The sequence below is a fragment of the Apis cerana genome, linkage group LG5 (assembly GCF_029169275.1).
Source record: "Apis cerana isolate GH-2021 linkage group LG5, AcerK_1.0, whole genome shotgun sequence".
In the NCBI taxonomy this organism is placed as follows: Eukaryota; Metazoa; Arthropoda; class Insecta; order Hymenoptera; family Apidae; genus Apis; species Apis cerana.
Genome location: NC_083856.1, coordinates 8,699,755 through 8,724,594, shown reverse-complemented (window position 1 = coordinate 8,724,594; position 24,840 = coordinate 8,699,755). Strand labels below are relative to the sequence as shown.

Below are 24,840 nucleotides of genomic sequence, written 5' to 3'. Positions count from 1 at the left end.
TTTTCTTCTTTGCAAATTTTGTTCGATCGTATCGAGCGAGGGAGCAAAACCGCTCGAAATGGGGGGTGAAGCGGCGAAAATGAAATTGCACGGCAATCGAGAGGGAGTAGAACAAGCCGTGAAGCGCGGTGCGGCCTCTTTCGAGCACCCGGGACTCGTGTTTCCTTTCCGCTCGATGCACTCGAAGCTGCTGAATAACCGGATGACTCCTCGTCGTCGACTCGGCGTATCTCTTCGATCTATCGATCGGTTGCCGTTCTTTGTGGCGAGCTCCATCGAGATTCCTGCCCAATTTTCGAAGCACCTCTTGCTTCGATCTCGCAAGGAGTGGAGAGAAGGTGACGGGTAAAGAAAGGGGGAGAAGAGCGAAAACACTTTCTCGACGCGCGACGATGAGCTCGAAAATGGTTAAACGTCTCTCCGCAGAAGGCGTTTTTCACGTGGAATTTTCCTTCGAAAACGTTTGGAAACAATCTTTAAAGTGAAGATTTGGAGAGAGAAAAATGCGGTGGCGAGAGTGAAAATTAGAAGCAAGAATCGAGATAGGCGAGAGTCGAGGGGGAATAGAACTCGAAAAAGACTTTGTTTAGGGATCTGTAATCGGAGAAATTGAATCGGAGGAAAGGAGGAGCCGAAAGAGATGGAGGGAGCTAAAGAATTTGATCGTGCCTTGTGAAATTGTAGCCAAGTTTTTCACGTTAAACGTCAAAGCGTTTCTTCGTCGTGGCTAAGTTTTTCCTCTGCGGGAGGAAAGATTATGAATCGGCGCAAACTCTCGCGAAAAAGAACTCTTCGAGAAGTTTTCAAAGGGGGGAAAGGGAAGCAGAAGGAATCGCGAGGGGGACAGTTGAAGAGGAAGAGGAGACCTCCGCGACCTCGAGATTGAAAAGAACTGAGAAGCGGTACGCGATCCGCAATGCAATCCGGACGAGGGAGGAATGGGAGGGAGAAACGAAATCCGAAAGAAAGAAGTTGAAAGGAAGATTCGAGGGGCGAATAGACAGAGAGAGAGAGAGTAAAGTGGAGGGAGAGACAGAGAAAATTCGAAGTGCAGCGTCGTCGTCGTCCTCTTTAATTCTTCGCCACGGGCCACGAAAACCGACCAGCAGCCTTCGTGAACAAGGTTCGCGAAAAGGGACGGGGGAGAGAAAAATCCGCCCCATTCTTAGCCCCGGCATATTGTTCCGCCATTTTCTCGACTTTTCCTCCGCCGCGACTTTATGCAGCCGTGATTCACAACCCCTCTCGACGGCCGCCGCTCATTGTTACCCCGCTCTTGTTGCCGCGTTTGCTCGCGGCCCGGTTGCTCTCGCCGTGCTTTGAATATCGAGTGCCGTGGCCCTTTTCGCAATGGGGCCACGCGTGAAAAACCCAGTCTTCAAAGACGGTGGATATGTTGTTCGCGGAAGAACATCCTCGAGAGTTTCATTGCTCTCGAGTTCTTTTTTTGCTTTTGGGGGGAAAGAACATGTCGGAGAATTGATAATTTCCCAAGAGCCGCGTCACGGAACAGAGGAACGTTATTCATCTTCCGACGTGGTTGCGCACGTTGCTCCACCCACAATGCAATTTTTCAGAATCATAATTCTCTCCTCTTTGCCGACGATTGAAAGGAAAAACAGATTGGAGACAGCTTTTCGAGTCGAGAGGGATGGCACGAAGGTTACTCGAGAATTTATCGTTGCATTGCAACGCAATTGCTTTTCATCGGGTCTCGATCTCTTTTCATCGAGGCGGCTCGTGCTCGTTCCCTCGCAAAAAAAATGCGAGAAAGCAGGCCATCTGACACCTGTCCTCGTATAAACCGTGCGCGCGCACACGGGGGAAAACCGGAACGGTTATGCAAATGGGGAGGGGGAGGACTCGAAGCATCGACACCCTTCGCGTATATTCATCCGTGCTCGGCTCGTTGGATAAACACGTTCTTTTTCCCCACCCTCGAAAACCAGCACCAGGGTAAATGTCTTCTTCGCCGTTCCACGCGAGAGCAAAGTAAACTTTTTAATTTATCTTCCGACCTTACACGCTGTACAACGAAAGAACGAGAGAGAAATTTTACCGAGAAGAGAAATTAACCGGGAAGACGTTTCGTTGCAGACGTTCGACGACCACCGTAAAGAAGCGTAAATTGGTTCGAGCTTGTTCTTTTTAAAACCGGTAGTTTCTCATCGATGAGAAATATTCATGCTCCTGGAATTTTTTGAATTTCCCTATGACAAATATAACTTTTTCCAACTTCTCGCGTTACGGAGTAAATATATTCGTTATTAATAGTTAGTAAATATTTCTCCTTGTTTAGACAGTCTCTTGCTCCCTCCGAGTTAAAAAGCGATCTGTTCGTTCGTATCTCTCTTCTTCTTTACTTCTCGAAACTTTTTTAATCCACTTTTCTGACGTTGCTCGACGTTCGTAAACAACCCGACGTTCCCCCTCCCCTCTATCACCCTAACGAATATTCCACCGCCGTTCCCCCTCGGCAATTTTCCTTATCGCGTCTCGTGCATACGTTCCTCCTAGAACCGACTTCGAAATCGCGTGCCTCTAGAAACATTTTATAAAATGTTGTCCATCTCTGATTTCTCGCGACACGTGTATACGTGAATTAATGAATAATAAGAAATTAGCGGTACTCACCTATCGTGGGCAGCTTCCTCGAGACAGGTTATAACCAGTTCAAAGTCGTTCAATTTCTTCTTGCCGAGGACGCTCTTCAAATGGCCGGCCAGTTTTTGCGCCTCGTCCGCGGGGAACTCTTGGCCAAGAAGGGACGTGATCCTCACGAGCTTCACGCTCTCGTTCCCGGCCAACGCCTCGAAAAAGTCGTCCAGATATCTCGGATCGGAGCCCCTTTCCACCTGGAACACAACCTCGAGGGCCTCGAGGGTGCACGCCGCGCTCTCGAGGATCCTCGCCCACCCCTCCAGCTCGAGGGGGGAAGTGTGGACCAGAGGAGCAGGTGGCCTCTCGTTGGGCGCAGGGCCGAAGCCGGGTCCAGCGCCGACCAATCTGCACACGGCGGAGATATTGCCGTCCGAGGCGCCGGCTGCCTTCAACAGGGAGAACACAGCCCTTGGTGGCACCTCCAACGGGCACAGTTGGTTCAATATCAGATGCGTCTTGGGCCCCAACAGGCCGGCCAAGTGGCTGATGATCCCCGACGGCAGGCCCTCCAACTCTCTTCGAAGTATGTTCGCGTACTGGGCGACGGAGGTCAAGTAGTAGGCCGCCAGGAATTCGGCCACGGCCATGTGAATGGGCGTGTACAGGTCAGGTTTTCGTCGTTGGCCGAACGTCAATCCTTTGGTGAGGAAGCCCAACCTGGTCACCTCGATCCCTCCACCCCGTGCGCGGAGCTCGGCCTCCGTGTAGCAACACCTGCCTTCCCTGAGCGCGGCCAACGACACCTTACCGAAGTCTTCCAATCGTTTCCTGCAATGGCCCGGGATCTCCTCGTTGTAAGGGACAGGTGGATCCAGACTCCGCTTCACGATGCACTTAACCGCTGCTTGAACCAGCGCGCTGGTCTCCGTTGGCAAACTTCCAGAGTCCTGCGAACCGAGAGATTTAAAATTCCTCTTTTTTCTTTTTCTTTCTCTTTTCTTCTTCTTCTTCTTCTTCTTTTCACGAACTGGAGAGAAACAATAACGGCGAAGCAATAAATTGGAAAGAACGAGATCGATAAAAACATCACGATATATATATATATAAATACCTGGTAGAGGCAGCAGAGCATGATCCAACCGAGAGGGTGCTGACCGAGCTGTTTCACGGTCTGGGGTTGCACGTTTAACGCTTCGAGGAACTCGCAAGCCTTCTCCGCGATGTCGTTGTGGATGAAATACGCGACACAGAGCCTCTCTACGTGGGGCCACTCCAACCCGGCCAAATGGATCCTTCTTTGGACGAGGGGCGAGAGCATGGTCGAGTTGCCGGGCGAGCACGTGACCAGGATCCTCGCGTCCGGGAACAAACGCCCCTCCAGAAGGTCTACCGCGTCGGCAAGGGACGCTCTGCCGCCCACGCACTCGTCGTACCCGTCCAGGATGAACAGCACGCGATCCTCCATCAGGTGGAGCGTGCGCCACACCTGAGCGATGGCGTCGCCGATGGCGGCCGTCCTCGGGAATAATTCCCGCGCCAGGTAATTGAGCACGGGGCTGCCGCGTAGCTCGCGCAACGGGACGATGAAAGCCAGAGCCGGGCCATCGCCTTGGATCGCCCACTGGTGAAGGAGGCGGAGGCAGAGGGTCGTCCTTCCGCTTCCGGGGCCACCCTCGATGGCCACGCGACGAGGCGCCTCCGAGACCGTGCCGTCGCTCAACTGCGACCACATATTCCATTGTTTCGAGTTGGAAAGAAAAATATGTAATTTCGTCCCGCATCGATCGAGAGGCGAGCACGAATTGGCAACGTTAGAATTGATAACGTTGATAATTGGTGGTTGATAGATAAGCGAGTTCGATGATCATGGTGGGTGGGGGTGGAGAGGAACGGTGATCGGACGAATGGGATTAGCGGTTGGCGCGAGCAGTGGTTCAAAGTTCTCTAATTAGCAACCGGACTGGGATCGTGAAACCAAGGAGTATCCGAGAAACTAGTCACGAAGCATCTAACTTTTCTTCTTACCGCTGCCCCACTTGTGTCTGTGTACTCTGGGCAAACCAACTTCCGGTATACGAGTTGTTCGTGATTCGAGCCTGCTTTTCGTTTCGTTCTCTTTAACTTCTATCTAGCCAACATAATATATATATATATATACAGAGGTCGAACTTATCTATCCGTAACTCGCGTTGATCTTCACCTATACTCTTCGACGAGCTACGAGGATCGACGTGCCACGGATTAACGACAGAGAACCTTCGAATTTCCGGCTCATCTCTTCTTTCTTTCGTTTTTTCTTCTTCTAATAACGAGTAACGAGAATTTAGCGAACAAGCGAGAAGAGAGAAAAAATTTTCTCTTTCGTACGTTCGTACGAAAAGAAAGAAGAAAAGAAAAAACAGATTTAATCAGTGCATCGATGAAACTGTTTTTTTTTTTTCACGTAATGTTTTGTACGCATCCATTGTTCCCGAGATGCAATACGTATGCTACGGCAATAAAGGGAGAAAGTCGTTTGTTTCATCATGCTGGTAACTATTGCTAGTTCCCGATCGATTACGCGATAAGCCATCCTTTGTGGAATAGAAACTTGCTTACCGAACCGATTATGAGAGGACGTGTTCCCGTATTTCCGATTCCATCGATCAGAAATCGATTGTTTATCGATCGTTGCTTAATCATCGCGGCTTACGAGCATATTTTATATAAATATACACGTATTACAAGCGCTGATGATATATGAATTATATTAATTATATCGTTAAATTTTTATTGTTATTCGTTTCGATCCGATTAAATTAGAAATCCATCCTCGAAAAATATTCCATAAATTGTACATCGTATGTGTCACGTATCGAGTCACGATTTTAAAATACGAAACGAATAATTTGGGACACGAAGATGATCGCTGCAAGATCGTGTCTCGTCGTTGCCTTTGTGCGCTCCGCATTCTTTATCACGAGAGTTGTCTCGGCTAGACCTAGATTATGAAGGGCTCAACCATCAGAAAAGTCTTATTATCCAGCTTCTTCGTTAGAGACTGTCAGCTCGAGCTATTATCCCCGTGGATCTACTCCATTTACGGTCCGTTGCTCGCCTATCCTTATCCTCTTCGAACTAGATCAAACTACGATCCGCCGTATATTATTAATTTGATTTTCTCCTAGGTTCCGGCAGATACCGTACACAACCTGCCTATATTCTAATATCCGCTTCATCCGTCTGGACGTTCGATCGAACCTGTGATTTCAAGCCTTCGATGTTCCAGTTTGACAGGAAGGTATTCATCCGTATCTCCTCTTTATCGTTATGATCTTTACGACTCTGGATCTCTCGTCAATCTGTTGCTGCTAATTTTTTTCATGATTTATTTTACTCTTGAGCGATAAATATCAGTATTGATAATTAAATGAAAATTATATGTTGTACCATTTGCAATACTCTTATTTTATCACGTATAAAATACGTAATTAGAACGACACGAATTTTCATTTATTTCAATTACACATCAAATTTTTTATAATATATATTGAACAATTATTTTACATTTTAACATTTTAACTTTTTATTTCATCAACCAAATTCATCAATCGTCCTGAATATTATTTGCGAAACGCTGATATCAAGTTTTCATCGATACGTTACATAGATAGCAACCCACCGGTGTTTCAATTTTATTCTATATCGAATGAAAACCATTCGAAACAAAAATAAAAAAAAATAAAAAAAATAAAAAAAGAATATATCCGCTGTGTACCCTCGTGATTATTTTCACGTGCATGCTTTTAACCCATTATTCTTCGTGAATACGCATCGAAATGGTCCACGGTTGGTAAATAGTCTTCTCTTTCGCGAGAATGGGGGAGGAAGCGAGTAGAAAAGAGACGGAGACGATGTGTCCGTACGCGAGATGAAGGAGGGTTGCATCGCAGCAGGCGCGTTTCAGAGGCGTCCGTGGCGAGCATCGAGACAAAGAAATTACTTCCAGCTGGACAGATTGGAGAACGGTCTCGTCGCTGCACTCGAGTTCCGGGGAAATGGAGATGATGTTCCAACGAACGTCGACGCCTTGGAACGTCGTCGTTGATCCGGAAAAACGTCCACAGAGACGTCTCGCGATGTAAACGCGCTCATTATCGCGCCGTGCACGCGATAAATTCCGCTCTCTCGTGGAATTTATTGATTCGACCATTCTTTTCATCTATTGTTTATCGAGCAGACGTAGTAATGGGGAAAGGTATTGAAAAATTTATACGATTAATCGTTGGAATTTAGTTTTATTATAACGCGTTCGATACGATATCGATAAAAGATGGAATGATTTTTTGATAAGAAATAAAATTTCGATAATTTTCTTCTTACTCCGAAAAGATAAATGTAGTACGGTAATTTTCGATACTACCAGAAAATGAAAATTCTCCTTCTCTTTTCGTTATTGATTTTTGAAGCATACAAGAAATAATTGAATAAATATATTTAAATATATTTCTTTTTTTGGAAAAAATCTATCATATAATATAGCAAATTTATATAATACGTCAGCATTGAATATGATCCAATGGTGAAATCTTTTTCGTTCCTCCAAACATCGGGGATAAATGTTCAGTAATTTTCGATACCGGAAGTGAAATTTTCTCGGTCCACGAGTGTTGACTAGACAATGAGGCGAAACGAAGCAGGAAGAGAAGAGTAAGAAGAAGTGATCGATGTTACGAGACGGAATTAAAGCGGCCCATTTACCCGAAGCTCGATCACCGGCTCGTTCTCCGCGGATACAAAGAGACGGTCGTGCATTGTGCAAGAAGTTATCACCGTGGCGCTATTAAAAAAAGGCTTTCGAGAACCGTTAACGAAGCGAAGCTCGGCCATCTGAGATCAGCCATCGAGCGAAGCCACGACAGAACAATACCTCGTTACGCCGGAACCGAACCGAGTGGTGGTCGTTCGATTCCTCTCTCACCGCATCTTCGACCCAACCGATTAAAACCTTCCACCATCGAAAGTATTACGTGCGACGATAATACCCTCGATTCGACTCGATTCAACGACGACATAGTGGACGACCATCTTCTCTTCTTCCTTCCTTTCCTTTCCTTTCCTAAGGAAACTCTCTCGATTTCTCCTTTGATCAGATCGCACCGCGGGAAAACTCGGTTCGGGCATATTTGTGCGACGATAACGCTCCCCGATTCGATGCTAGAAATTACATCGTTTCGAAGGTTTCTGGACGATCATCTCATCCAGTTTCCAACTCTTAACACCTTTCCAATCGAGCTCGTTGCAATTTTCCAGTTTCTCTTTTCCCTCATCGTGTCGAGAAAACTCGGTTCGAGCATATTTGTGCGACGATAATATCCTAGATTCAACAGAAACGACATCGTGAAGGTTTTCGGATGACCATCTTCCTCTTCCCAATTTCAAATTCTCGATACTTTTATTTCAATTTTAAGATCGATAGAATTGTCTAATTTCTCTTCCTTTTCGTGGCATCGAAGAAAACGATGATAACGTAGTAAAGATTTCTTTTCCTCCTTTGCTCTGTTTTTTAACACCTTTCCTAGAATTATCTAATTTCTCTCTTCCTTTATCGTATCGAGAAAATTGTGTAACACTTTCGATTCGTCTCGATTCACGTTAAAAACAACAGGTTTCCAGACAACCATCTCCCTATTCCTCTTCTCAATTTCAAATTCTCGATACTTTTCCTTCAATTGTAAGAGATCCATATAATTACATCTAATTTCTCTTTCTTTTCGAGGGAAACAATAGTCCTCGATTCGATGCTAGAAACGACACGATAAAGATTTCCAGATGAATCTTTCTTTTCCTTCTCTTCTCCGTTTCTTAACACTTTTCCTTCGAGGAAAAAATAGAATCGTCTAATTTCTCTTCCCCTCTTTTCTTTCATTACACGAACGTGAGAACTCAACTCAAGAATATTTGTCCCCCTCCGATTGCACTCGCATCCATCCTCTTCTCTCTCGAGGAGGATCCTCTCTTTATCATCCTCGTTTGCACTTGTCAAGAGAAAAGTTTTAAGATCCTCTCTAATTGCCAACCTTTTCGCTTTTTCCGCCCGAATAACGTGCTGCTCGATCGATGAATCCTCCTCCCATAAGAACAGAATGTTCCTAGAATCAATGAACGTCTTTCGAATAGTTGAGTTGTAAATTCAGTTTAGAAAGGTAGTTTGGGGAAACAACTCTCTGTTCGATTATCGAAGAATTTCTCTTGATCGGAAGACGAAACGTATCGAAACTTGCTACGTGATTCAGACGAGTTGCCCGGAGAGAGGATTCATCTTTCATGGCAACAAACATCGACAGACTCAACGAATGAATGAAAATCTTGTAACTCGTCGAGAAACTATCTGTTCCTTCACCTCTTCCTTTTCTTTCCTTTCTTCGAAAAGTTTAACACGCTGCTTCGCTTGCATTACTCGATTCGTTGGCTCGTCGTTTTTAGACACGATCTTTCGAAGATGGATTTCAACGGAATAAAGTTTCGAGAAGAAACGAATATTTTCAAATCGTGCGTTCGAATCCAACCCATATTTTTCCCATTCTACTTCCATCTTTCTTCGAACGTAATACTTTTAATATCGCGATTCAATTTGTATTTGTTTATTCTTCCTGATAATGTGAGCATGACTTATCGAGAGCATGATTATCGAGAAAGATCAAGAAATTCTAAAACTCTCTCTCTATATAATAGAATAACGAAATCGAGATTCGAAGAAACTGAACGTTGCGAAAATGCGGACGCTGGTAACTTTGCTCTCACATGTCGCCAAGTTGGCCAAGTGGCAAGTTTTAGCATTCATCGAAGGAGAATCGTAGTAGCATCTGTCTAAACTTGACTTTTGCAATTATGTAATCGATATTATGCAAATCTGTTAAACAAATTTTCCCTGTTGTTACAATTGGAGAGAGGCCTAATGCACTCGGAAAAAAAACTTTCACGCAACCGCGTCGAAACGAGATGGATGGATCGCTTCTCCTTTCTTCCCTTATTAAAAGATTCGAAAGATTTTTACATCTTCTGCTTTATATTCTCAATTTTTAAGAAAGATGAAATACGCGAATGGAGCAACTTGATCAAACAAACTTCTAATCTCAACAACGAAATAAATCGATACGGTGATGGAAAGTAATATAAGTGAAAAAAGGAAAGTAATGATATAAATTTATACACGTTATATATCTAATGTGCAAAAGTAAGTTTTCACTTTAACAATCGAAAGAACACGAACAAATTAAATCACACGTTCCACCTCTCCCAAATTTACCTACCATTATCCTCGATACTCTCTCGTTCCGTAATTAGAGAAGAATTTGAGGTAAAAAACTTTGGAAAAGGGGGACACTTGTCTGGAGGTCGGAAGCGACCCTTTATCGAAAATTTCCTCTCGAAGGAAATTCCTTTGCTCTCGAAAACCGAAATCCACCAAAGGCGGAACATGCGTTGTGTGGCAAGTTTTACGAGCACGTCCCGGCAGGCCAAGCGATAGTTTCCGCGGGATGATTTACAACACTCACCCTGACGGGGGCGAAGATCTGGTCGGGCTTGATGTTCTCGAGCCTGTGCTCCTGCTCGCCTTTGTGGAGCAGCTGCAGGTGCGGCTGGAAATGCGCCGGACAAAGGGTGCCGAGTGGAAGTGGCGACGCCCACGCCGGCAAATGGGGTGGATCGCGAGTGCCTAGCTCCCTGTAGAAGGACTTGAGGAATCTGAAATCACCAAAGTTTGCGGTGTTCAAACGGCACAGTTTCCACGAATCCGCTTTCGTGCACGAAAATGGAAATCGAAAAAAATCGTCCCCCGTTTAAATGTTTCGTGTGGTGATGAGAGGCTACACGAGAGCGTGGCTTTTTTCTTTTCGAAAGAAATTTTCAAGGGGAATCGAGGGAGATTGAAGAAAGAGGGGATGGAAAGAGGGGATGGATGGAAGAAAGAAGAAGAGAGAAAAGGCAATCGGTTTCGAATTGTTCATAATGAACAACAGAGTGAAACGAAGTGGGAAAATATGAAGTGAAGAATTACGCATAGAAACTGTGACTTTTAAAGAAGGGAGGAATTACGACTTGGAATGTTGACTTATTTGGCGAAAGAAAAGAGGAAAGGGAATTACGAGGATGAAGTTTGTTTTCATAAAGGAAACCTCACCTCGAAGGGATGTTTATAAAAAAAGATGCAAACGTTTCCTCACTCAATCTCGAACGATTTTTTAATCTTCCCTCTAACCTTCTATCGATCGAATTCGAATCTCACTTCGTCATCGCTCACGCGACAAACCCCCGCTTCGATAACGATCGCGTGCTCTTTCCTCCCCCTCCCCCCTTTTTTATCGCTAAGATTCTAATTAATTCGCGTCAACGGCGTTCCATAGCGGATCGTGCGTCGGGTTGACTGGATAATCCCTCAGGCGACGAGGCCGTAGCCGTGCTAAGCGGTAACTTGGCGTCGAACGATGCATTCGTCGTGCCGTTCGCGCGCGTTAAGATTGATGATCTTAGGCGGAGCCCGAGGAAAGAGAGGAGGGGAGTTTTACCGCTTCCGGATGATTGGCCAGGAAAGGAGCAGGGATAGAATTTTAGGGGGAGAACGATTTCTACTCGATTAACCCCTCCTTTGCTTCGAATATTTACTCGTTCGTTCTGTGCAACTCGTTTGTAAACCTCAGTGAAATAACATCTGGAATAAAAAAAAGACAACCGAACGAGCGTTGGACGAGCTCTTAGCAGCATCGAGGCTACTTGTGTCCAATCCCAACGGTGTACGTAAAATGCCGAGAAGACAGAAGGCAGGCGTTTTCTGAAAATTGTCTCTGGAGACTCGACGCGGCCACCGACTCGACTCGTGGGCCGAACATTTTCCACGTTTGGCCGGTCAAGCATAAGGTTAGGCGATACGGCGCGAGAAAGAGAACGGAGAGTGAACTGACCTTAACAGTCTTCCCAAGGGGTCCCTTTCCGGTGACGGCGGACCTCCGCTTCCGGCGCCGAGTCTCCGCGAGGACGCACGTGCGCTCGATATGTATGCGGCCGGCGCAGGGGGCGGGCTGCAGGGCGGGCAACAAACGGGGCTGCTACCCCCCGGGGTCGAGAGGGTATAACTTCTCTCCAATTCCTGAAACAAAAGAAGAGAAAAGCCGCTTTAGCTAGGTTCCACGACTGCTACTCGATTCCTCTTCACCCTCTTCTTCTTCTTCTCCCTTTCCACGCCCGTGTCGTTTCAACACGGCTCCTTCCCCTTCCTTTATCACGTGCATTGTTTTGTTCTTGGGATGGATGGATCATCGATTTTTTTGCGGGGGTAAATAAACGTCGTTTTCGAAGTTTATCTCCCGAGGCGATAACTTTCTTCCCCGGGATCGTAGATCCCGTTTTATAAACCCCTTTGGTAAGAGAACGAGATCAAAGGCGTCCGGTTACCTTTTATTATTCTATTATATCTTCTTTTCTTCTCACTTTCTTTCTTATTACTTTTCGCGATATAAACGCAACTGAATGCTATCAATATTCGTTTACGAATATTCTAGTTGGAAATAAAGTATCTTCTCGAAAATAATACGAATCGATATAGAAACTAATTATGACGATCAAGTAAAGATTATTAAAACGGGTGTATCGTAAGAGAATTAACAAAATACAATTAACAAAATACGATAATCGTATCTCGTTAAACATTATAATATCATTCTCCTTAAATATTGAGACGGATACGTCTTATTGGAAACACGAGGAAGGTCAAGGATGAGCGAAATTTTCCTCTCGAAATCGAGGAGGAGACTAATGGTCGAAGCTTACCGGCAAGTCAACACGTGGCTCATCCCTGGCCGAACGCGGTCGATTACCCAACCGTGCTGAATCATCATCGGTGAAAGCGGCTCGATTAACGATCTCTCGAATCTTCTCTATTCTACCATCTCTCTATCCCCTTCCGAAGAAGATCGCAGCCAAAAGTGTCAAAAGAAGCAAGTTCATCCTCTTGATTGAATTCGATGAAGAATTTCAAAAAGCTGGGCAAAACTTTTTCGAGGGAATTCTTTTTCGCGAGCTAATCCCTCGATACGCGTTCCTTGCCAGTTTCGTTCCCTCGCGAGCGGAGAGAAAATCACGTGGCGGTCACGTCGGTGATCGGCGAAAAGGGGGGAAAAAAGAAAAAGGAGCTTACGGTCAGCGATAGCCTTTCAATCGTAACGCTTCTCGTCTCGGCCGCTATACGTGATCGAGGATTAAGTTGATCGGAGAGAAGGAAAGCTACGCCCTTTTTTCCTATACCGAACCTTTTATCCCGAGTATTCTACCTTCCGAATTTTTGTCTCTTCTTTTCTCCCTCTTTCTTCTCCATTGTTCTGATTGGAAAAGATAATTCAAATTCGTAGGGTAGATTTTATTGAACGATATTTGAGAGTGATTTTTTTATGCAATTCCTATTCCGAGTCTATGTACATTTGGAAAAAAAGTGTTTTTAACTCATAAATAAATTTAATTTGCAGTGTTCTGATTATTTAGCATGGAAATAAATACTCCATCAAGTTTATTAGGAATTGCTCGTAAAATTGAATGGGTAAGAAGGGCAAGTATGTTTATTGAAATTATCTGGATCATCTAAATGATAAGGAGATTGAAAATTAATAAACATAAATAACGAATAAAATGATGTAAAATCCTGATAAATTTTTAATAGGAAGATGTAATGAAATTTTATATATAATCATTAAAATTTTACCCAATTGGATTTGACGATCCAGTTAAATGTAATGGAAATAAATTGAGCAAAATTACCATAGATAAAATAAAATAAGGCGAATAAAATCGATTTGGTGTCGCATTATTAATTGAAAAAACCTGCCTCAAATTCATAGAACAATTGTGCCTTCGATGCACGGCATCGTTGATTTTCATTGGATCGGGACCAAAAATAATAATTGCACAATTACGTTCCGCGACATTCCACGCTTCTTCGAAACGCTCGTTCATCAATCGTGTGGACACGGGGAACACGATGTTAACATTTCCTTCGAGCAAACGCTGCTTGCAAAAAGCTTGTGCCGAGGGTGTGCTCGGGCAGGAAGCAAACAATTAAACGCTGGAGCATCGCGGAATGGAAGATGGAGAGGTTGGTTCGGGATAGCAGAAAAAGCGCGTGGTATCGGAGAATATGTGCGGTTGAAGAAAAAAAAAAAAAAGAAAGAAAAGAAAAAAAAAAGGAATCGAATTATCGAATCAGCGTGAAACGACCGTGTTCCATCGATTAACTGGAGCATGTCGGAGGTCGATGACGCGGATTAACCGTATCGTATTTCTCCAGTTCGATCCCGTGGACTTACTTTTTCGACCGAAATAAGGCCATTTTAACAAAAATACGGACGCAACTTTCGATCCAAAGCTGCAGGATCGAACGAATACAATTGTATATATCGAGCATGCACGTTTCCACTGGGATCTCTATTTAATTTCTATTTATAAAAAGATTGCTTTTAATTGGATGCGCGAGATCACAAAAGGTAAAAGTCCCTGTGCTGTACGCTTTTAACGAGTATGGCGCAGCGAGGACAATTAAATAAAAAAAAGTATTCTCTTTTCCCCGAATATTGGATTCGGCCGATTATCGACGATGATCAACGTCGATCGACGTTGAAGACTCGATAGCACACACGCTCGGTAATTAAACCCTTTAATCGCATTACTCTTGGTTATTAATCCCGCTTAGCGCGGTGGCTTTCTGTAACGACTTCCGCCGAGCCGCAACCATTGATCGATCAAACTAAATAACGAAGCTTTGTTTGTAGGATCACTCGTATACGATCGATGAATCCGATTCGATGAAAATCGATCGTTCGTATCCTCTCGTGATTATTTAATTAATAAAGGTAATGAGGAAAAATACTAAAGGGGGGGAAAAAAAGGAATGGAAGAGAAGGATCGATTTTTCAACCCAGAAATTTCAATTCCTTAACCAATTTCCCATTATGCTTCTTCTCGGTCTGTATCGGCTGTAGTTCACGGATCAATTGTCCCTTTCGCCGATTCACCTACCAGCCATATCGTATCGTCCATTCGCTCTCCAAAAAGTCAGATATTTTTGCTATTCATCGCATAGCCGAGCTTCCTCTTGACCTCGATCCCATCCCCCCGACTTTTCCTTTCAGACTTATCTCTCCGAAACTTTAGTTTATCCCTCCCCCCGAATAATCCGTCGGATCTCGAGTCGACAACAACGTGAAAAATTGCGCCCATCCTTATTTACCATCCTCGAAACCGCTATCCTCCTCCTCTCTCCTTCCTCGCAAATTCCATTAACTTTTCAACCACGATTTCCACGATCGTTCAAAACATCCCACATATCGAGAATTCCTCCCTATTCCACCGCGGAAAATTCCCTTATTTTGTCGCTTTCGAACGTACCCTTCGAGAAAAATATCGACGTGGAGGGGGGAGAAAACGTCAGAAGCAGACAACGTACGGCCTGTTTCCGGGACAATGGGTCCAAGAACCGATGGAAGCTCGACGACGCGGCAAAAGGGGGAGGAGGAGGGGAGGCGGAAGGGGGTTGGTTGAAGACGGTTGGAGAGAAAGCCGGCGGCATTAATTCGAGGTAATTTCTGGCGCAGACGACAAAGGGCTTCCGCGGCGTTCGACGACAAGACACGCGTCGCGTTGGTTGGGCGCGGACAAAGGGTTTCCCTTCGAGGATTACGGGAATCACGCGTCTTCGTGCGCTTGTTAACGGCGGTGCGCCTTATACGCCGGTGTAATACGTAGGGGGTAACTGCGGGGCAAATACGTCATTACGACCCCCTGCTACCCGGGTATACCCGCCGAGGAACGGGTGTTCCTGATGGATCGCTCCCTCCCCCGTTGTCCTCGTCCCAGGATTTCCAGCAATTTACAATTAAAATGGGTGGGGGCGGGAGAGGTGGTTCTTACGAAAGAACCATTCCAACCGTTTCTCTCTGTACTTCAATATTTTCTTTTTTCTGCGGGAAATTGATCAAGATCTAAAAATTGGATCTCATTTTTTTTAGCTTATAGCGTGCTGTACATTGTATATTTACACTCCGTGGGGATCGATTCTCGAGAGATGAAGTTCGGAGAAATGGAAGAAGAAAGAAATCGCGATAAATCGGAGAAGGTTTAAAGTCGTTTTCGATATTTCATCGAAAAGCAGCGAGGTAAATCGAACCAGCACGGTTTGGCTCCCTCCACGGGATTTCGCCCTTGGGTACGTTTAAGAGCTTTCTTCGCGGGGTTACGAGCGCAGGATCGCCTCGGGGAGACGATTAAACCCCGGTCAGGCTGCGACAGCGTCCAAATACGTTGGGATTAATTAATTTACGAGAGCGGTCCAATAAAATTTAAGCAAATTTGAACCGCCCTTGTATCAACCTCGGCGTCCCCAAAGTAAATAGTTACTACGTTCCCGTGAGGACGGTTATATCGGACAAAATGTTGGACAAGAACAACTGAGCGCTCGAGATGGAAATTTTCTCGTCGTAGTCACGTAGGAGAGACGGACTTTCCCTCCACTTTGCTTTGGAAATCGTTTCGTTTAAGGGGGAAAAAATGCTCACGAACGCGAAAAAATAATTCTTCTCTCTGGGCGGGCGATGTCGAGGACGGATCGATATATTATTCGTTCCGTTTCGAAGGGAATAATTTCGAAATCGGTGATTAATAACCGGGCCGTATCCGTTAATTTTTCATTTCCGCTCAAATAATGGCGCGCTACGCGCCAGCTATTTCGTTCGTATTGTTGGCGCATGGAAAATTGAATTACGACTGAAATTGTAATTTCGCCCGGTAATCCCGCTCAACGATACGAAATCGTTCCATGACTCAGGCGCGGATGAAATAAAAATCGCAAGCAGAGCTAATTAACATCGCTTTGATCGGCATGGGCGGGAATACCGCCGATTAATTAGCCGGAAACGATTCGATATTCGATCCGATCGGCGTAATCCTCGCCGGTTAAAAATTTACAAGTGTTTTCGATCGTCGGATTATTACGTTGTTTCGAATATATATATATATATTCGCAAGTACCTTTCTGTTGCAAACTAAAAACTTTCCACGAGTATTCATCCATGAGTTAAATTACTTTCGTTTACTCGTACGGGACCGATCCAAAGAATCGAATGGCTTAACGAAAAAGAATTTCCTCTTTCTTCGAAACGACAAAAAAAAATAAAATTATCTCCCAAGCAGAATCGAAGACGATGTCGGGTCGGGAAAATTACGGAAACAGGCGAAACTGCTTCCGAATTTCGCCTATCAAAATCGGCGAACAAAGGAGGGACGAGCAGTTGGAATCCAAGGGGGTTGAAATCGATGGGATGGAGGAGGGTACAAGGGGGAGAATTTCGGATCCCTAGGAATCTCTCCTCCTGCGCGTTAAAGTTCCATCACCGGCGGAAGTTAATTTAATCCTGATCCAATTAAACCGGATATAACGGCTAAGCCTGTTGGTGGATGCAGTTGGCCGTGTGCAGTTAACGTGGCGATGCTGCCCGTGCCAGTTAACCACTGCGTAAATTGGAAATTGGCCTCGCCGTCCAATAAATATCGGATTAGCTAATAAATCGGACGGAAAACGGCGATGCGTTATATCGGCGAGGCAAAATCAGGGGGATGGAACGTAGGGGCGAAATTAATGTTTCTACCGTTTCTCCTCGACCTCCACCCTCCGCGAATTCGAATCGTTTGATTCGTTTGAAAAAAAGGGTTCGTTCGTTTTTGTTGATTATTCATCGAGAAGCTCGATTCTTGCGCGTAACGTTTGAAAATTGGAAACAGATGGGATAGAGATGTTTGGAGAGGAAACTTACAACTTTGAAGAAAACATTAGCAATAAATTGGGAAGAGGGAAAATCGGTGCACAGTTTCTTCTTCTTCAACTTCTCGAGAGAGGATTAGTTCGAAGGTGACATTGATGGCAGAGCGAGTATCATAGCAAGATAGGAGAAGTTGGTGAAATTTCGTGACGAAGTTGGAAGATAATTCGGTGATATCAAGAATAATGATGGTAATTTTGAAGGGAATTACTTTTGAAAGGCGAGTAAGATGTTGGTATCGATGTATAACTTCCCAAGGGAATTACTCGGAACTTAATTAGAACCGAAATTGCAGCATTGGAGGAGCACGTAAATAATTTTATCGTTTATCGTAAAATTATCGTCATACTTTGAATTTAAGGACGTAGATTACGGATACATCGATATCCAGGCTTCTGAACGAAACTCCTGAATCTTCGAGAAATCGAATTTTATAACCTTCTTTCAGGGGAAGGGGGAATATTCACAAGCGCTCCCGAAGGAATACGGTATCTGGATAAGGATCGCGATAAGAAGATGCGAAAATCCGACTCATAAAAATCTGTTTCATAAAATTTTTTTCCCCCGATGCTGCCTCTATATAGCTGATCGTCGAATTACCGAGATATTTGCCTTCGTTTGTTATTATTATCCTTCTCGTCGATTTCAAATATTTTTTCGATTCACACGGTGTCCAGTACGAATCGATAACAGTTACGAGCATCTCGCGCAAAACTTAATAAACACGGAGCTGTAACAAAGTTGCGCCATCTCTTAAAAGAGCTTTATGAAGTTTCGTGTTTTTACGAGGGTAACGCGACGCGACATTTGCTTCGTACTGTCACGTAATCCCTGTAGTAGCCCAGCGCTACGTGCTCGTTTCTACGATTACACGAGCGCTTAATCAAACGTCTCCTGTTTTAATTGTACTCGAGGTCAGTTTCCCAATTGACTGCCAATTACGGGGTTAATTTATTCTCGTTCCTCGAAACGTTGGCTGGGATATTTTCGAAAATTCTTTTTTTTTTCGCCCATATTTATTATAGAAATATTGGAATAGTTAAATTTACAAGATCTTTCAAGATAATTTTGCACGACATTCCTTTCAGATTCGTTTATTTTTTTCGATTTATTTATTCCAAGTCTTCACTTACAAACTAGACTCTATTATTATTCAATTATTCAGAGGCAAAATTCTTTTGCCAGGGTCGATCGATGGTTTCCAAGATGTCTTTGTCACCAGGCCTCGTTCTCCGACCATTCTCTATTCGTTAAATTCGTGTATACTCAACGCAGGTGTCGCGTGTGTCTGCATACAGATGGCAAGAATTTTCCAACGAATGATGCATGATTTAGAAACACTCGTGTACAATGTCGAGACATTGACCCACCTGAAAGAAACCGCGTTTTTCAACGTCGTGGAAACAAATGGGCCCACGATACAGGCCCACCTACGCTACGAACCAGTCGTGCAAGTTCGAAAAGCGCCGCTCGCCGTTCTCCGACGAACGCTCTTCGTGAAGAATAGCTCTCGTTATAATACGAGAATCGATTTTCCTTTCCTCTTCTTATCTACTTCTATTCTGTTTCGCGCGATACGGATGAAAAACACGCCATGTGCCTATGCCTGTACATAACTCGTTCCATTTTAAAAACCCGTCTTCTTCCGCGATACGTGACGTGAAGAGCGGGGAGAAACGACGAGAGCAAAACGACGAGCGCGTATAGAAGGCCAATACCCGATCGCAGGTACATAATAATTACTTATGTGGCGTCCTTCGTATACACCAATGATCCTGTTTAATTCGTTGTGCCACGAGCAATACCGAGAACAAAGCTAGATGGAGGAGCGTTGAGAGAGACGCGTGTTTGTCTGTGTTATCTGGGCGATGTTCGAGGTAAAGGTAAAATTAACGGAAAGGATAGTCAGGTACAAACAAGGCCAAGGAAATAGTGATGGAGGTTTAACTTTAAATCAAATGTTTGAGTTTGGCAAAGTAAGAAAAAAAAATGGAAAAATTAGCAGAGTGCAAATTAGAGGCGCAACGTTGAGGGGGAAGTTAAAGTAATAGGAGAAAAAATTAGCAGGATATTAGCAGAAGGCTAATGCTGAAGGCAGCGAAACAGAGGGGGTTTGAGATCTCAAGTCGATTGTTCGAGTTCGGTAAAGCAAAGATAACGATAATTAGAGAGTTATATATTCGAAGACGCAGAAGGTAAGGATAAAAATAGAAATCAAGGTGTAGTGGAAATTTGAATAATGAATCTTTGACTGATATCCAATCAAAATTATCAGAATTTCGGCGAGTGCGAGTGAAATCATAATTCAAATCTGATACATCGGAGAGAAGAGAAAACCTGGACGTTGTCTCGGAAAATAAAAGAGGAAAAAATAAAAAAAAAGATCTCCCCTCGATCGCACAGAATTTCACGGAATTTAAATTAGTTTGCGGATCCACTTGATAAATAGTAACAGATAAGGTTGGAAAAGAGCACGGGCCTCGATGAAAAATCGCCGATATCCCCGCAGGATAAACATGGAAAATGAGAGGAAAAATAGCGAGGTACGGTCTTCGCAGGAGGGTGTGACGCGTCACGTGCCAATGTAATCGGAAGGGTCGTTTACTTGTTACACAATCCTCGTGAATTCCTCGATTCACGAGCTATTCGAGGGAAGGAGGGGAGGGGGAGGGGTTAGGATCCGACATAATTTCGGAGCAGCTGAGCACGCGGTCGTAAATATCGCTTGAAACGCGGCAGGAATCTATTCCGCTATTGGAAAATTGGGGCAAAGTCGTTGAAATAATTTTTCAACGACGGGAAGATGCATCGCCATCGTTCCACTTATAAAATTGTCCTACATCCTTTTCGAATTAAACATCTTCTCGCTTCGGGAAGTCGGTCTCTCCCACGCTTCGTCGTTGATGGAAAATACTGTACAATGAAACAACTCGTTTCCTAGAGAAGAGGTACGAACGAAACGAAAGATAAGAGAGCAAATTAAAAAATAGGGGATATTCTTGGATTGTCAAAATTTGTTAACAAAAAATATGTACGTTCTTTTGGCTTGAATGTGAAATTTTCTTAATTTTGAAAGATATTTATTTTAAACGCACGAAGGAAAGATTCAATATTAAAATATTGTACAAAAAGAAAAGACGATAATATATTCTTCATATATTCTTCAAATAACTTAATTAAGAAAAACGAATCATCGCACCATAAATGTGATCGATCGTAACTTCATTATTCAACGAGAGAGAGAGAGAAAAAAATCGAATGGGAATGAAAATTCGCGAAAAACGGAAGAGCAAGGGAATAATTAGAAAGAAAGATCGAAGGTGAGGTTATTACATTCGATTAAGCAACTCGAGGGCTCGTTCCCCCGAGATAAAAGCCTTGGGAAATTAGCCTTAACGAGTACGACAATAAGACGATTTTAATTATATCCGAAGAAATAATCACGGTCGACCAACCTCGATCCCTCGCGATCGAGTCGTCGAGATAATAAAGTATCCCTCCCCCCCTCTTCTTTGAACCGTTCCAAGATTTATCAGCTCGATTCTTTCGCTCGACAGCCCCTGTTTCTTAACGAAGATTTTCGCGAGAGGAGGAGTAACGGAGTAACTTGCGGAGTGTTAATCGAGAATCAGATACGAACGATCGATAATTAAGTTTGCATCGTGCAATCAATAAATAAAATCGAAATTGTCGGACGTTGAATCGTTGTCCCTGAGAAAGAAAAAAAAATTCAAAGAACCGCATTTTCGAGGTCCTGCAGTTCCAGTTTTGAAGGAATTCTACTTATTCACTTGTACCCATTTTACAGATTTCATCGCGATACAACTTTAATCGTGGAATTAATAAAACGTGTTCGCAATAATAGGAGGAAACGAGGCGAATAAAGAACGGGGCCGATTTCCATCGATTCGATCGCGATTTACAAGGAGCCCCAATTTTTGAATGATAAAAAATATTAGCCGGGAATTGGATGGAATTTCTCCGTTCCCGTTTCACTCGAATAACAGGTGATAAAACGATCGAACAATGACAGAAAGCGCGCTTCGATTTCACGATTCGATCCCCTTTATTATCCGCGAATTTGTTGCCCTTCGAAATTCGAAGATCGTTGAACAGAGTCGAATCTCTGTCCAATCGATCGTCTCTCTCTCTCGTCATCGCGAAATCTGTCCGCGTCCCGGCGATATTTCGAGACTCGTTCGACGTTCGGCGTGGAAACCTCTCCCACCTGGCCGCTTTCTAAATATTCATGAACAATCTTGCGGTAATCCGCTTCGTTGTGACGTGATTTGATGCATATCCGGGACACGTGTAGCAAAGGGATCCTCGCCGCCCTCGTAATTGGCCGTGGGACGTGATCGAAAGAGCGTTCGGCGTTCAACTCGAGGACAAGGGAAAATCGTGAACCCTTCGATTCGTTCACCTGTCTGCGTGAAAAAATCTTCCGCGCGATTTTTCTTCCCTTTCTTTCCTTTCGTGAAAAAAGAAAGGAGGCTTTCGCCTCAGGACGATTACGCGCGATTATGGACGTTTATTTGAAGCTAAGTTACATTTCGAGTTTTATAGTCCGGTTCTTTCTTTATTATGCCCGTATGTAAAAGCTCATACGTTCGAGTACGCCTTTCCCAGCTTCGATGTTTACTCTTTTTACAGAAAGCTTCTTGCCGCGCGCCGATGTAATAACCCCTTTGCAACCGGGTCACGGAATTTCTCTTCCTATATGCACACACACACACACACATTATTTCCTTCGCTTACAACGAAGCCGTACATTACACCGGAGGGAAGGAGCTTCATATTTTCCGCCAGACGTCTTTTCTCGTGAATCTCGCCTCGAGGAGAAGGAGGAGGAGGAAAGGAGGACGAGCTAACCTAATGGACGAGCTTGCGAGAGAATATTTTCATGGGAAACGCAGATTACGCGTACGCGTTGGATGATTGAACGCGAATCATGATCTTCGCCACCGAGCGTGGAAAAGCGTCGCGAGAAAGAAGCGCGATTTCTCTTCGCCCCTCTTTATTTATTATGCAAAGAGCAATTTCGCTGCGTGATAGACAAAAGTGTCCGTAACCGGGAAATGAAATGCATGAAGTTCGAGAGGAATCTTTCAGATTACTCGAAACTTCCTCTCGGTCGGCGAAGGGACTCGAAATCAAGCAGCAACTTTCTGTAAGTAACAACTGCTTACGAGTTTCCGTACGCCAATGCGCAACCTATGACTAGTTTCGTAGAATATACGTAGTCGTTGCAACAAAATATTGGACAGGTTGCAATAACCTGAAAAGTTTCGAGAATCTTAAATTTCTCGAAAACTTTTTTTCCTTTCTTCCTTCTCTTTTTTTTTTTACCGCACAACGATACGACTCCGTATCGACGTAATTTATTTATCATTCCCTCGATCCGTCCAAGTTAAGAGAGATGGGAGGAACGAGAGGAGAAGGAAGAAGATTCCTCGAAGATAAACTCAATTTCTGTGCAACTTCTGGAAAAGCATAAAAGTAGGAAGGACTAATAAACGCGAGTCCGGTGTAATTGTCGGATCCTGATCGGAGCAATCGTGTGGCGCGCGTCGGTCACGGGGTACAGGGGATAGTTTTTCAAGGAAGCCGAGCTCTCTGAATTTTCTCGAAGATTCCTCGAGTTACGACTTCCCGGAGGAGTTTAATCCCCCGATGGAAAGGAAGTTGCGACGGTAAATACCGGCGTGTACCATTCCCTTTCTCTCTCTATTCACGTTTTCTTTTCATCCGGTTCAGATAAAGAGGAGAGGAAGAACCGACGATGCTTCCTTCACGTATATTTATTCCCCCAGGGCGAGTCGATTTTTTTCTTTTCTCTTTTTGGCAAAATCGTTTTAATAATTCCGCTCGTAGTTTTGATACACGAGGAATCGTATCAAATTGGACAGCTTTTCTCTTTCAGATGAAGAATTGTATTTCTGCATATTTAAAAATGTGCGTTTATTCCTCGCAAATCGAATATTTGTATTCGTAGAAACTTTTGAGCGCGTCTGGAAGGTTGAATTTTAGAAAAATTCGCAGGAACGTTTGGTTCTTTATTCAGAGCTACTGGAACTCTAATAAATTTCTTTAAAGATAGCATATACGTATATATCTCGATTTTATTCATTTTTTATATTCTCGAGCACGATAAATCAAGTCAAATTTCACTTGTAAAATTTGCCGCGAGGCAAAGAAAATAAATGATGAAAAACCACGTCCATCTTTCTTGTTTTCCGCATATCGATATCCTTCCGTTATCGAGAACCCACGTTCGCTCTATGATAATGATCTCGTTACCCTTTCCCATCCATATTCATCCGGCGTATGTAAAAAGAGACGTTTTCCAATTCCAGAAAATTTTTCAAGTAATTGGCCGATACTATCCAATGAGCCGTAAAAAGCAAGAAAAGAAAATGTCACGTAGCTATCAACAATTAGCCGTCAAGTCAGTCGATGATAACTGAAGGATATATCATGTACTTACTTTGTTCCTCGTCGAGTCGTTTATCAAAGTCGTTTAAAGTGTTATTTTTTCCTTTTTTTTTTTAAATACACCGAAAAGAGTTTGTTTGACGTCGGTCGTTTACCTCGTTACCACGTTTGCTCGGCTTTAAATGTCAAGAGGTTGCCGACTGATGGCTAGGAACACGACGTCACGTAATACGGCATGCCGCAACGCGAGCAGTTTGGTTGACGTTCGTAACAGCCACGACTGAGAGCTTCAACCTTCCGCCAGTTTTCACCGGAAACGTCTCTGGACCGCCTCTTTCCACGTCAAATAGTTCCAGCATGCGAGATTACATCGGCCGAGTCTATTTTATATATATATATCTTTTATCACGTCTTTTCGGATCTCCACAACGAGTCTCAAATTTTTCACGGACCGAAACTTCTTCATCTTCGTTCTTTCGTTCCTCTTCCTTTTAGGTAGGATCCTTCTCGATGAAGGACGAGAGCTATTGTGAGGTTCATTGACTTATTTATCGACTGACAGTTGTTAAGATCGTCGGATAATCATACGCTCCACGAAATATTCTCAAGCAGAGGATTTCGCTCGAATTGCAAATGCGAGAGTTAGTAACAAAGAGATACCTAAAAATATTCAAGGACGAAATGGAAAGAAGCTCGCTTATTTTCGAAAAGATTCGAGAAATTTCAGAAGACGAAACCGCTAATTGCGAATCCTTCCATCTTGCGATATATATCGGTTTGTACGAGATTTCCGATAGATAGCCGCGATCGTGGAACAAATAATCGGAAGACGATATTGCGAAGACCCGAAGAATCCCTCTAAATCAAAGGGAGCCGGGTCGAATCCGACGTGTTCCAGTTCCCTCCAAGTTAAAACGCGACCACGCGTTACGTAAAAGGGAACCGAATATCGGCTCTGCGGTCCGTA

The 24,840-nt window shown here is 43.9% G+C and overlaps 1 protein-coding gene across 8 annotated transcripts in view; it reads right to left on the bottom strand.

The window, feature by feature from the left end:
- Nucleotides 1-24,840, bottom strand: part of LOC107994408 (uncharacterized) — a 169,073-nt gene that overhangs the window by 33,381 nt on the left and 110,852 nt on the right. For all 8 annotated transcript variants that reach the window (XM_062074857.1, XM_062074859.1, XM_062074858.1 and 5 more), the window contains 4 exons: nucleotides 11,544-11,728; nucleotides 10,140-10,329; nucleotides 3,713-4,321; nucleotides 2,635-3,548 (listed from right to left, as the gene is read on the bottom strand). In XM_062074857.1, the coding sequence (XP_061930841.1) occupies nucleotides 2,635-3,548; nucleotides 3,713-4,321; nucleotides 10,140-10,329; nucleotides 11,544-11,728 (1,898 nt within the window). The remainder of the gene's footprint in view (nucleotides 1-2,634; nucleotides 3,549-3,712; nucleotides 4,322-10,139; nucleotides 10,330-11,543; nucleotides 11,729-24,840) is intronic.